At 32.3% G+C, this 14,791-nt stretch overlaps 3 protein-coding genes across 3 annotated transcripts; 1 reads left to right on the plus strand and 2 right to left on the minus strand.

Moving 5' to 3' along the window:
- Positions 1-1,573: 1,573 nt before the first annotated feature.
- Positions 1,574-5,109, minus strand: LOC101263070 (uncharacterized). The gene is made up of 3 exons (XM_004232203.5): positions 4,684-5,109; positions 2,259-3,710; positions 1,574-1,782 (listed from the first exon to the last, which is right to left on the minus strand). Exons 1-3 carry the CDS (start codon positions 4,855-4,857, stop codon positions 1,747-1,749), a joined length of 1,662 nt encoding a protein of 553 aa, XP_004232251.1. The 5' UTR covers positions 4,858-5,109; the 3' UTR covers positions 1,574-1,746.
- Positions 5,110-8,375: 3,266 nt separating this feature from the next.
- Positions 8,376-12,053, plus strand: LOC101263367 (inactive LRR receptor-like serine/threonine-protein kinase BIR2). The gene has a single exon (XM_004232204.5). The coding sequence runs from the start codon at positions 9,923-9,925 to the stop codon at positions 11,726-11,728; it is 1,806 nt and encodes a 601-aa protein (XP_004232252.1). The 5' UTR covers positions 8,376-9,922; the 3' UTR covers positions 11,729-12,053.
- Positions 12,054-13,421: 1,368 nt separating this feature from the next.
- On the minus strand, positions 13,422-14,675 carry LOC104645714 (uncharacterized). The gene is made up of 3 exons (XM_010317965.4): positions 14,283-14,675; positions 13,922-14,083; positions 13,422-13,829 (listed from the first exon to the last, which is right to left on the minus strand). Exons 1-3 carry the CDS (start codon positions 14,498-14,500, stop codon positions 13,790-13,792), a joined length of 420 nt encoding a protein of 139 aa, XP_010316267.1. The 5' UTR covers positions 14,501-14,675; the 3' UTR covers positions 13,422-13,789.
- Positions 14,676-14,791: the final 116 nt, after the last annotated feature.

Here is a 14,791-nt window from a genome sequence, read left to right on the forward strand (position 1 = left end):
CAACATAGAAGATGATTGGGATTCGTCCATTTTTAATCAGAGGACTACGAATGTAAGAAAAGACAATTGAGAATGTCAGCCCATAATGGTCTTGCACGGTGTGAATTCGGATATTTTTGAGGAACAATTAATGTAGATATTGAACGTCGAAGGAAAACCAAAAAGGAAAACTGCTATAAAATTATTTTTCGACTCTCTCGTGAAATCTTTCCTATTTCAATACATTTGATAAGTGAGTTTTTAAATTGATAAGTAGAGCTATCAAAGGTAAAATGACAAGTATTAATTAATTAATTAATGATAATGTGTATGAATTTTCAAAAAATGAACAAGAAGGGAATCCAATGGTAAAAAGAGAAATGAATGGAATGTGTCACTGGACATGAGGAGTGTAAAGGCACGCTTGATGTTTACCATTTAACACAATTGGGACCCAACTGCTCTCCGATATGTTCACATCATTACTATTACTATCCAAACATATTTTGTTTCTTTAGGTCAACCATCTTACTTTCTTCATTTCAATTTTTCTTAGCAACAAAACATCACACTATGGTCCCGCCATTGGAATTTGGATTGAACAAAAAGCGATTACTATAACCATACATGATCCAACACCTAAGAATGTAAATCATGAAAATACTTTTCTCTTTACTAAAGATTTCAGGTCCAAGCATTGAGTATAGAGAAGTCCTTGTTAGGAGCACTATTCCTGAATGGAGCCATATATATTTAGAGTGAATTCAGATTAGTCAGACTCTAATGAAAGTACCGAATATCGATAGAAATCCCAAATTTTTTAAAAGAAAATTATGAAGATTAATTAAGTTCAAATCTTGGTAAATTGTTAGGCAAATGCTTCTTGTCTATAAATCAAGGTGTGCAACCACGTTAATGAAAAAAAAAAATACACATGCCCCTGTGGTGTTTCCTAGTAGTCTCAAACTATGTTTTGAATAACTTATTGCATTAAACTCACTGTTTTGCAACGAAAATGAAGAGATTTCGATACTGGCAAGTGAATTACCATTTACTGAAGAGTTGAATGAGTAATATACATCAGCAGAAAAAACATTTCATAGAATTTTTCATTTGAAAAGTTATATTAAGGTAAAAATAAATATAAAATATAGGGAGTATATCTTTCTTTAAAAAACTGGGATGGGGGATTGTTCTCTGATTTGTTCAAATTTTAACTGGTGGTGAATGGTTATGGTCAAGGGCTCAAGGCAATAAACAGATTAATACCCATCAAAATGAGTCATAAAATTGACCCTCCTCTCTAGTGTAAATCATGAATATAACATCTCCCACAAATAAAACAACAAAATAAAGAAAATTCTGTCGAGAAAAATTACTCATGATTATGTAAAATTATGTTTCTGGGAAGCAAGCAAGCAAACATTAGGTTCACCACTTTGCTTGTACCAAAAGAAGTTTGTCACGGACACAGCTTACAACTAAAGACAAATTGGCTTATACACCTTTAGTAAGTTGAAGCCCATTTATGTCACTTTAGAGACAATTAGCTGTATTAACACACTTTAAAGAAGAAAAGAATAGATAATGACACTTTCAGAAAACAGCTGAACTATCATATTGCCAGGATAATATAGGAAAGAACAACTCTTCGAGTATATATTAAGCCATTGCTGCTGTACCCAAAAATTGAATAAATATGTAATTACATTATTCCTCAAAAGCCTTATAAATTTATGTTCTTCAACATCTATAGGGACTGCAAAACTAATGCCACCAGCTTCTTCCAGACAGAGAGATAAGCTGCAAGATTGGAGGAAAACAAGATAGCCATGAATTTCAGACATGATTATGCTTTAATACATGAAAGCAATCGTGTAGATATGGGTAAGAATTGAACTACCAGTTCAAACAATGCTATTGTCAGCAGCTGAGAAGATCTCTGACTATTTCAACTAATTGGTTCTTTCATTTTAAACATAGAACTTCCCTTGAGAAATTCAAGTACGCATCAGTTCTATGTAACTGCTGTTATTTTCTATATTATATAAATATGATTACAAAATTATTTGGAAATAAATGGTAAAATTCAAGAAAGCACTACTACTTCCAAAATCACATGCCTCTGTTAACTTACACCGGCTATTGGGATTTGGGATGTTGAAATCTCAACTTATCTTAGTTGTGACATCAGAACACAGTATAAACTTTAAGCGCCATTCATGATAGAGCAAATAATGCAGAATCTATAAATTATTGAGTTGTATACAATAACTAACCTGATGAGCAACCTGGACCAAATGTTTACTTCTTAAAGGCGAATCTTTCAACGCTTCTGAATCCTGCAATCTTGGATCAATGTTTTCAATCTCTACAGACTTTTTTTTCACTAAGCAGTCTGGAGAAGAGTTCTCATTTGGGTTCGACAAGTTATCTTTCTTACGCTTCCTGCTGAACATATACTTGAGAGGCGTCATATTGTTACCTTGAAGATTTGATTCATTACTTCCTTCAGATGCTTTGGTGTCTCCAAAAATAGATTCAACTGGTAACACGCCAAAGTTAAGCAGCGGTTGACCATCACCCTCCTCTACCATCACTGAGACATCTACCAATTCTGCGTCCTCCTTGTGTGCATCATTATCTGTACGTGCAAACTTTCTATGTTTCTTGTTTTCTACAGTGAAACCTGAGGATGCCCCTTGAAAACCAGTACCCTCTTCAATACCACCTTCACCTCCTAATTTCGTGGATTTGACAGTGCATTCAGCTGCATTGGACTTGCTATTAGGAAATGATGAACATTGCAGACCAGGTCTCATTGGCTGATTAGAAAGGGAGCTATGTGACAATGATGGAGGGAAATTAACGTCTAGGTATTTGACACGTCTTTTCCTAATGCTTCTACGAGCAACAGCAACAGTTAAGCCCTTGTTTTGTGGCCCTTCTTTACCTGACACAAAAGAACTTCCTGCTACATTATTTTTCTCAGTATTGATGGAAGGACAATTAGGACTGTCATACAAAGTGTCTGTATGCAAGTATCTTGCAGAACAACGGGAAATTGCTGGCAATGGTCGTTGAGAAAACATGAGCTTATTAGAACGAGCCTTGCAAGAGCTATTTTTGGTTTTGCCATTTCGAGCTTTTCTTCTCCTTTTCCCTAGGATTGTATATGGCCCCTGCATAGTGGCAATGCCCTTAAGTGGTTCTTCGCCAACTAAATTCTCTGCTTTTATAGCTTTAGATGATGGTAGAATACGTGCTTCACCATCTCGTCCACTAGGTTCAGTGACCTGTGTAACTTTAATAGGAAAACTTGGATCATCTCCAGAATGCAATCTATCGTCTGCTAAGCTCATCGCTGTTGCAGACCATCCATTTCTATAAATCTCTGGCTCATTAAGGTTGTCCTTTGAGTAATTGCACAATGCTGTGTCTGACATGTCTGCTGATTTGCAGACCTTGGATCCCAATTCAGTAGGGAATTTTAACGACTCTGAATTATTTACATTTGACTTGGCCATGATACTTTTGCGACAATTCAAAACCTCTTTAGCATGTGGTCTCAGGTGATGGAGAGGCTTATTTTTTGCTTCATTCAACTGCTCGTGCACATCATGCAATTCTGCTCTAAGATCAATTATCAGCCCTTCAGCTTCATTAAGCTGAGCTTCTAATTCATCAATTCTTCTTTGCTGATTTTGAGACAAACTTTCAGCTTCAGCTGTCTGCATTAAGGGTTACACATATCAGTTTCTTTAAACTGTGAGATATGGGAATCAACATCCTCTATCATATCATTCATGTAAAATCACTCCCAGAATACAAAACCAATAGACAGAAATGTATGTACTATAATTATTTCACCAAAATGGGGTTCACTTAATCCGAAAGGGAACCTCTTGCCATGCTGATCTAGTCTCCAATTTCTGAAGGGAAGAAGCATTGCCCAGCTACAATATTAGCACCTCATATTTTTAATTTGTGATAGATACTTTTAACAGTTTAACTTCAAGAATTATAGAAAATGGATTATATATGAACAAGAATAAGCTTTAAAGTCTTATCTTGGACACAATGATAAGTTTTAAAGTCTTGTATTGGACACAATGAAGTCTTTATAACATTTACTTCACCTTCCTCTGATTTTCTTTCAAATTCAAGCCTAGTTGCCACGCAACTTAAAATTCTAATACTTTCGGAATAAGCATTGGGATGCAGCACTCAATCTGTTCTGAGTTCTGTCCCGTATAATACTACATTCCAACAGAATTTCTAAAAGTCATATCTTTTTAAGGGTGCTATACGATCGAGTAAACCTATCAATTTTATAACTGATGGAAAGAAAAATATATACTATTACTCTCCTATAGATCGAGCTAACCTAACAGAAGAAAACAATCGTAATGTTTATCAATAAAAGCCTTTGCTCAAGTCAAGCACACCACATTTAACTTGGATCCCACCAGTAAATCAAACCTTAAAACCAAAAATATCAAATGCACTTTTCCAATTTCTGTAGATATAATATCTCAAAAAATTAAGTTCCTTTTCCACATTAGTTTCCTGACATTATTAGTAATGTTTTTCATAATAATTGCGTTAAAAATATACACGATAAATAAGTCTTCAAAGCAAACAAATTTCGATTAATCAAACAACTAGGCAGCTTAACATGAAAAATCACAAGTTGAATACTACCTTAGCATCAATCATTAATTTCAAACGAAGCAGCATACGAAGGGCTTCCTCTTTTGTAGAATGCAGATCCTGCTGAAACTTAAGAGCTTTTTTCTCCGATTCCATGACACGAGCTGCCGCCTCCTTTGCCATGTTCAAAATTATTCCCGCATATGCTTTCTTCACAACCTCCATTTTTCTATAATAATCCAAATTGATACCAGATCAAATTACAAATAGTTAAAAAATTAATAACAAAGGGGATCGAGATGTAGTGATGAAAAATGTTAAATATGTTTGTGTAGCTCATCCATGGCGGTTAGCAGTGAAGTGAAAAGGCAAATATGGGTGATTTGGTATGAAGCGAATCGACGCTTGCAATTCTCACTATTTTATTTTATTTTATTTTTCAGTTACGGGCTGGTATATGGTACAAAGTCCAAAAGCGCGCATAATATGAGAAAGTGGGGCCATCTAAGCGCGTAATGCTTTTGAAAATTTTCAAATTTTGAATTACTAACTCTCAAATCCTCCTCCTTAAAAAGTTGGTACAAACCCATTTATCCTCCATTTAATTAGTTTGATTTAGCACAAATTTAAAGAAATAGAAAGACATACTTAAAATTTACAATCTAAAACAAATAATAAATATTTATATAGTTATAAATTATTTTATTATTGATAAAAATAAACATTTTAAATAAAATTATTGTCTGATATTAGAAATATATTATTCCTTTAAACTAACTAAAAATGAAAGTAAATCATATAAAATAGAATAGAAAGACTACTATCTTTTTTCTTTTTTCTTTTTATTCCTATTAGAGATTTAAAAATATATAGTGAGTTCTTATATCAAGTTACAATTCTGATCGCTAATAATTAAATATCAAATACATTTAGTACACATATTGAGATTAGATTAAATTATAATTTACTTTGGAGAATGTTATATCGGAGGTGAATGCTTTTCTAACATAAGTGATCCCATATATAAAATTCAAACATGAAAGTTTTAATTCTTAATGAGAATTACTTAACACTTTATCATCTTTAGCAGAGTTATAATTTTTATTAAGAGGTCGAGATATAAAAAGGTAAACATACAAATAAATCAAAGAGATTCAATATATATTAAATATGTCCATAAAAAAAAATTTACCTTATATAATATAATTTTTCGATAAAAAAAATTTAGGCGAAATTCTACACTTGTTAGTTTGGACACTTACTCTTAACTTATACATTTGTATGCATGTTTTTAAATTGCAAATCATACGTCGTAATAATGTTAAATTTGAATATGTTCTCTCTACCAAATGCGGCTTATTTCACTACTAGAAACAAAATATTTTTCCAATCAAAAAATCAATGAAAATTTTTCATTATCGAACATTATTTTTCATTTATTTTTTCTTTAAACCAGCTTATTGGAAAAATTTTCTTTTTTAATTTTTTATATAAAGATATTATTATTATTATTGTTATCACTATTATTATTATTATTATTATTATTATTATTATTATATTTTTTCCCATGAAACTCAAGGTTGCATGCTATAATTATTTTATTTTTTAAAGAATAATAACAAATATTTGTGTGCTTATACACATATTGCAACCCCATTTTTAAGCGCATTCCTGTTGAGTTTATGAATAAAATCTTACTTGTATTTGATATTTTAAATGGATTAAAAAAACATCTTTGTTGCCTCGTGACATGTTTATCGTAGTGAACACTTCATTTAATATATGATCTAATAATTACTTGAATATAAACAAAGTAAGAATGCTAATACTAATGTCGAGAATAATCACCTAGAAATCAAGAAAAAACAAATTACATAGTAACTTAATAAGGTGCTTTTAACGTTTTAAATGTAATATACATAGTATTATAATTTCTATAGCTTCGATAGAATTATAATTCACTATATCTTAAAATGAAGTTACTTGTACTAGCAAAACAAAACCAAAAATACTATACTCATTATGTCTCTGAAAACTTAGCCATATTTTACTTATTTGATAGTTAAAATAAATCTGTCTTAAAGTGATTGAAGAAGTATATATTATAGCAATGACACATTCAGAAGTATAAAAGAAAGGAGTTGTATATAGTGTCGCTTCGAAAAATATGGTCTTGAAATCTTAAAAATTTGTAGTTTTTTTTTTAAAAAAAAAAAATTAAAGCAATTCGTGCTACATGCATGAGCTTCGGATCACCAAATATGAACTGATACCATATGAACCGGAAAATTTTGGAATCGCTTACTAAATTCTAAAGTTCTTTTTTTAGTTTTCCTCTCGATATTCAAAGCTCACATTGAAGCCCTGCTAAATTTAAACCGCGAACTGCATAATTCATTTAAGAATGACACTCTTAAAAATAAAATAAATTTAACACCGCACTATAACTCATGTCGATCGACCAAATTGTTGTTAATGAGATGTAAATCAGTCGTTCTGTTTGAACAAGAACCAATAAAACATCTAATAACGTAAATTAGGTGAAAATAAAATATATTTGAAAATTAGGTGCAGTCCAATAAAATAGTCAAACTACAACGTGCAATATGTTTTTCAAAAAATGTTTTTAATATTTAATTAATTTTGTTCCCATAAACTATCTCCATATCCTATCTAAATTGTGAAAGTAGGTCAAACTGTCACAGCAGAATTTTATTTTTTTTTAAAAAGATAATGCAGACATTAGGTGGGGGAATATTACAGTACATAAATTTGGACCTGAATGAAGATTCAGTACAGTATGGCCCCTCCTTTTTCACCTATTTTAGCAGCATGGCCATATGGAATTAGACCACCATTGGCCATCATGAACCATAACCATTGAGGCCCGTTTGATTATGCGATACAATATTATAATATGGTATTATAATATGAAATTATATTATGATATAAATAAAAGTTTTGTTTTGATATGTGAAATGAAATTTTGATATTGTATATTTTTCATAAACATAAAAATTTTATAAGTTTTAAACTATAAAAATAGTCCTAATTGTTTTATTTAATATTATCAAATAAATAAATAAAATATAAAATCGTATAATAAATTATTACAAAGTTATTTATTCTTTACTTAAGTAATTGTTTTATCAATATATTTGAGTAAAAATGAAACATCTTTCACGGGTTTTTCAAGATTTTATTACTCAACAATCGTGAAGTGTGAATTAAAGTGACTATATGTTAGTGAAAATAATAAATTTTATGTTAATGAGAATAATAAATTTTAAAAAGTAATGATTTGATTATAAATTTTATTTACATGTGAAATAAATGGTTAGTAGATATAAATGTAGGGTTGTTTTAACAAAATATAAACTCGTGGATCAATTTTTGTATTAAAATAACTCAAATCATGATATTGTATTTCCATATGATTTCATATCATGATTTTTGAAGAATATGATATCACATCTTGTGATATGAAATCATGAGATGGAATCAGAATAAAATCACATATCCAAACGCTGATTCCATCTTACGATACGCTATTGTAATATGGTTTCACATGGACAAACGCCTACTAATGCTTCATATCAACTTGACTTATCGCCAGTGTTTTAATCAACGATTCATCATGTTCTATTCTGAAATTATAATTTTTTAATTTATTTTTAGAGTGAAAATTATATTTTGAACATATAAGTTGTGTTTTGTCAAAATGAAGTTGTTTTTGATTTATTTTTTTTTTGAGAAATTTGTAGTGCGCAAGTTAAATACCTTTTTGTTATTTTTTCAAATTCTTAAATATTTAATTGAGTTCCAAAATTTTATCAAACATATTTACAAAATTTTACAAATATTATCATGTTTATATTTAATAGTTGTAATTATATTTGAACTATGTTTTCTAGGAGAAAATTACCTTTTCAGCTTCTGAAAGTCAGTTTCTATTATAACTCAGAGGTATTAGTGTATTGATTAGACTATTAATTGGCTAACTCTCAATAACTAACTATCTCATCAGACTAATTTAAATAAAGGTTTAATTAAGGTGCTTGACCAAGTTATATATATATATGAAAATATAGTTCAGACACTCTTAAATCAAATTTAAAATCAGAAATAACAATTTAGCTAGTGTTTGGTTATGGATTTTCAAATATTTTTTGATAAATATTATTTAGGTGAAATTTTACCCTGTATTTGGCTATAGTATTTGAAAAATTCATTTCACATTTTTTTAAAAAATGAGTTATATCCATAACTTTTAAAAACTATTAAACTAATCATAAGTGAGTATACAAGTCAATTAGATCTTTGTTGCAACAAAAAACAAATAGTGTCCATGATACTGGAGCAAACGTGTTAGTTTGGAGTGAGTGCAAATCATTCATACATCGTGACAAAACACATGGAGAGAATACTATAGAGGGTGTTTTTCTAAAAAATAATATAAAATTTTAATTTTTAAAAGATCCTAAATAATGAGTATGACACAAATACTAAAAAAGACTAGTATTTAAGAATTTACCAAAATATTTATTAAATAATGACAAATCTATGAATAAATACTATTTGTCTAAAAATTTTCAAATTTTACTTAAAAAAATCTATGACTAAACAGGTACTTCGCGTAAGTTTACACATGTATCACCTTTGTCTTTGTGGAATAAAGTGGCCGATTGGGTATTTAAGGCTCAGCCATATAAGATGTTATAAAAGGAATATTTAACTTAGAAATATTAACTTTTTTAAAAATTTAACACAAACAATTTAAAAGTAAATAAAATTGTTAAAAATTATTATCTTTAAATATGTATATCAAAATGCTTTCCAACTTGTGCTTTGCATATGTTATTAAAATTACTTAAAAGAAAGTAACACGAATAAATTAATATGAAAAAAAAAATATAAATTTTTACTATATAAGATAAGCATGGTTTATTAGACTAAACTTTAGTATATCAAACATGGATGCTTTCAAAAGATTTGTCAAAAGTTGCTTCATTAAGCGAACCTTTTTTTTTTTTTTGTATATTCAAAGATAGTTTTAAGTCATTGGCATTTTGTATTTGTTCTTATTTATGCATTAAAATAATTTGTTAGTACCTTCTAAAGGCTCCACTGAATACTTGTAAAATAACAGACTGGGTTTTCATTTGTCAAGTCAAATGCCTCACCAGTCTTCATCTTCCTTATTTCCTATCTGTTTCTCTTGCGCATATTATCAAACAGCTTGTGCCAATTACCCAAAACTGCTGTTGAATCCCTAAACCCCAGCCAACCGATGGCTCGTTTCAGATTTCTCCTTTCGCTAGTGTTGATTCTGATTCCACTTCTTCTTCCGCTCCTTGATGCTGCTGTAGCTGAAGATGATCTCAAGTGTTTAGAAGGATTCAAGAAGTCTTTGGAAGATCCAGATGGGAATCTGAATTCATGGAACTTTAAAAATACTACTATCGGAGCTATCTGTAAATTTGTGGGTGTTACTTGCTGGAATGACAACGAAAATCGCATCAACAGCCTCTCTCTTCCGGCTATGAACCTCGGAGGGAAGGTTACGGAGCCTGTACAGTATTGTGCCAGCTTGACAGCCCTTGATCTCTCTGGTAATAGCTTTTCTGGTCCAATTCCTTCTCAAATTTGTACTTGGCTACCTTATTTGGTAACCCTAGACTTGTCCGGTAACGATTACTCCGGTCCTATCCCTGCCGATCTTGCTAAATGCACTTTTTTGAATAAATTATCGCTCAGTGATAACAAGCTTACTGGAAATATTCCTCCTGAATTTTCTAGTTTAAGTAGGCTTAATAGTTTTTCTGTGGCAAATAATCAACTCTCCGGTAGAATCCCCGCAGCTTTCGATTCGTCTAAGTTTAATTTTGAAGGAAATAGTCTCTGTGGTGGACCTTTGGGGAAATGTGGAGGTCTAAGTAAGAAAAGCTTAGCTATTATTATTGCAGCAGGAGTCTTTGGTGCTGCTGCTTCTATGTTGTTGGCTTTTGGTGCGTGGTATTGGTTTTTTACCAAAGCTGGAAAGAGGAAGAGAGGGTATGGAGTTGGGAGAGACGACTCTGATAGTTGGGCTGATAAACTGAGGGCTCACAAGCTCACTCAGGTTATGTTGTTCCAGAAACCGCTCGTCAAGGTTAAATTAGCTGATTTGTTGATTGCCACAAATGGTTTCAGGACGGACAATGTTATCAACTCAACTAGAATGGGTACTACTTATAATGCTGTGTTACGTGATGGTTCTGCACTTGCCATTAAGCGGCTTAATACTTGCAAACTGAGCGAGAAACACTTTCGTGATGAGATGTATAGGCTAGGACAACTTAGACATCCTAATCTGGTGCCACTGTTGGGGTTTTGTGTTGTTGAAGAGGAGAAGCTTTTGGTTTATAAACACCTGTCAAATGGTACTTTGCACTCATTCTTAAATGGGAATGCAAGTGAACTGGATTGGCCTACTCGCTTTAGAATTGGTTTGGGTGCTGCTAGGGGCCTTGCTTGGTTACATCATGGTGTTCACCCACCTATCTTGCACCAAAACATATGTTCTAATGTTATTTTCCTCGATGAAGACTTTGATGCTAGAGTAATGGATTTTGGGCTGGCAAGATTGATGACGTCAGATGCAAAAGAGTCTAGTTATGTGAATGGGGAGTTGGGTGAATTTGGCTATGTAGCTCCAGAATACTCTAGCACAATGGTGCCTTCACTGAAAGGGGATGCTTATAGTTTTGGGGTAGTGCTTTTGGAGTTGGCTACTGGACAAAAACCTCTTGAAGTTACTGCTGGTGAAGAGGGATTCAAGGGTAATTTGGTAGACTGGATGAATCAGCTCTCTGCTTCGGGTCGCATTAAAGATGCAATTGACCAGAACATGCGTGGGAAGGGGCATGATGAAGAGATTGTGCAGTTCCTAAAAGTTGCTTGTAATTCTGTGGTTTCTCGGCCCAATGATAGGTGGTCTATGTATCAGGTTTATGAAGCACTTAAGAGCATGGCTGAAAAACAGGGTTTCTCTGAACAGTATGACGAATTCCCGTTACTATTTGGCAAAGAAGGTACTATTAGAAGCCCTGTTTGAAGCCGGAATTGCGAAATTATTACTAAATGTTCACTCCAAATGAACATGATGCATCCTGTTGTAAGTTTTCAGTTCCTATTGGTGTAAGTGGCATGGCACTGTTTTGATTGGCTCAGAAGTACACCCTTTAAATATTTCTGTATTATATTTGCAAAATGCACAAATCATTCTCAAGTATTTGCTTGCTTGATATTTGTAGTATAGGAAGCTGATAATTATTGTTCATGTTTGTGATTACCGTTGCCTATAGCATTAGATGTTATGTATTCAAAGGATTCTCAACTGAACGTCTCTTTTATTGGAAACTGGTCTATATTACTATTTACTGATTGTCTAGCTCTTGTTTGGAAGCCAATGGGGACGTTTGCTTATTAGTGTTGCATGTATGCCTTTTTTCATTTGTTTGTTGATCACAACTAGTTCTGTATGCCAAAATATCGGATCAAACTGACTGAAAGATCTGACATCTGATTGGTTTGATTTGAGAAAAAAATCAAGCCAAACTTTGACGAATAAATGTGTTGTATGTGTATATGTTTATTAGCAAATATCATATAGCTTCTCTCTTGAAAATTTTCAACATCCTTGTTTGGAATGTGTAATATATTCATTATAGATGATCCATTTCGGTCTGTTTGAATGTTTCATTATATGGTCACTTTGTTATCATGTATTTGTTGAAATGAATCAACATTCCTTGTTCTTCCATTTTACAAGCCAAGTTTCATCAAGGTCTCAAGTTGAGTTTTGTATTCTCTATTGATGTTTATATTAGTCATTTCTTAGTGTTTAACTATTCAAAATCTGTCTAACGTAAAAGCATATATGAATATGACGTATGGTGTTAGCCAGTAAAAGCATCGATCTGCCGAGGAATAAGCTATGAGGAAACTGCAGTCACTTTCAGAATTCCTGGTTTTTTCGTCTTGACACCTCCATTTCGGCTTTTCGAGGGACGATTAACATGCACCACATCTAGGTAAGCAACATCTATAAGAAGATATCTCGAATAGAATTGAGTTGGTCATTGGACATCCCACGTCCATAGTGATTTCCAAGGTAGAGCAGCTTTCTTTTGTTTGACTGATGGCCTGGGTTCCACAAACACAAATCACACGTGTTACAAAATACCTTTCAGCTCTAGCTTCCATTAAATTTATTGACCAAATGGCATCCACGCTATCAAGGAAGTTTATACATAGAAACTTATTCCATCAATATTTGTGTTTTTCCACATAGTGTAGGAGAGAGCAGAAAAGGGACAACCAATTAGGTTATTAAAATTGACCTCGTGGATTTGAAATGTGGATTATGGACTCTTTAGGGGTCGTTTGGTATCTAAACAAGTTCAACACATGCATGTGCAATCGCTCTATGAGAGTCTGCCTGAGTCGTGCAGCCCCAAGTAACACCTAATTTAGTGTAGCAACTGGGTTCAGCCTTCTTTTTGCTCTAAGAGTCTCTAGTTTGTTACCTTCTATGATTGATCTTTCAGATTTAAACATTGAGGATAAAATTTAATAATTGCAGTTTAGTAGACATCATACCTGGCTAAAAAGGTAAAACTTTTGTCTCGTGCAGGAGCTTTGCTTTATAAAGTTACTTTTGTCTTGAAGAAAAATTAATTTCATTCAAACCAGAAAGCAAAAAGCTTTCTCCTTTGAACCGTCAAAAGTTCCTACATAATAAATCATTCAACAAAATTCCCCTAAAGTAATTAATATTTCTGTAGATCTTTTACAGTGTCGCAATCATAGATTAAATAAGACTACCTAACATAATAAAGAAGAAAAAAAGTGAATAGCTTTTACATTCAAATCACATCCTTCTTTCATCAGTCATGAAAAGTTTTGCTGCCAATCTACTTTCTCATTGCTTAGAATTCCATTCATGTGATCTCAAACATCATCGGTACATCAGAAATATGAAACAATATATAAATTTGAAAACTACATAAAGGGTATATATACTAGTTAATAATTCAAAATATTTAAGAAAATCGTACTCGTTTTCACTGCAATGTCTGTTGTAAATATGATACTTTCAAGTGTCTTCCTAAACTCAAGCTCGACTGGGTGGCACTCTATACTCTCCTACTTTCCTGAAATCCAAGTAACATCAACTTTATTAACTATAAAGTTTGTTCTCTTGAAAATAAAAAAGATGGTATGGTATATGTAGTTATAAATATACCTGTTGTGAATGGCATTTGGTCCAGTAGGCACTCTTCTTTTGCTCACATAATTGATATTTGGATTTCTTTGAAGATATTGCTTCTCAGCTTCTATTAGTACATGTTTGATTGCTCCAGCACTTACATTTTTGGTGGCAGCCCTAGTTCCCTTCCCTGCTTTCCTGAATAACAAGTATATAATTACATACAAGAATTTGACTTATATACACTCGCACAGTCCCATTTTAAGTCATCTAAATGTAACTATACACTTTTTAACGCTATCAGATCATTGAAAAGATTATTACATGCAATTGTTGTCTATAGTATATGTATGAGATTACAAGACTTGGAGAATAAGGGAGATCACATCGTGTTTACCTGTTTGGAGTGCCATTGATTTGAATTCTTTTGTTCACATAATTGAGATCCTTTTGAAGATCATACCTTTCTGTTTGTGTTATCTTCCAAAAATCTAAACGATCGATCGTCGCAGCAGTGATTTTTTTAGTTTCCTGATTGACTAAAATACCATGCAAAATGAGCCACAGTAAACTAAGTAAAACAAGAGCACCCAAGAAAGCCTTCATACCACCCATATATAACTTTATGTTTTTCCTTTTTTTGGTACTAATTGGATATTTGACCTGCAATACCCATTTGTTATCTAGCTGCAGATTACTTCATTAAGTAATTTGGAGCAGTTTATACTTTATAGACATGATAACAGAAGAATATATAGGCATATTTTATGTTGCTCTAATCCCTTTTTATGAAAGACTTCTCTTGGACTTCGGTTGAATATTTAATATGGGAAAAGTTAAAGTTTGTTAATGTCCAAAAGCCAAAAAAGGAGGGAGGGGGGCGGGGTGATAAAGGCGAATTCAGAA

Source organism: Solanum lycopersicum, chromosome 2 (assembly GCF_036512215.1).
Source record: "Solanum lycopersicum chromosome 2, SLM_r2.1".
Classification (NCBI taxonomy): Eukaryota; Viridiplantae; Streptophyta; class Magnoliopsida; order Solanales; family Solanaceae; genus Solanum; species Solanum lycopersicum.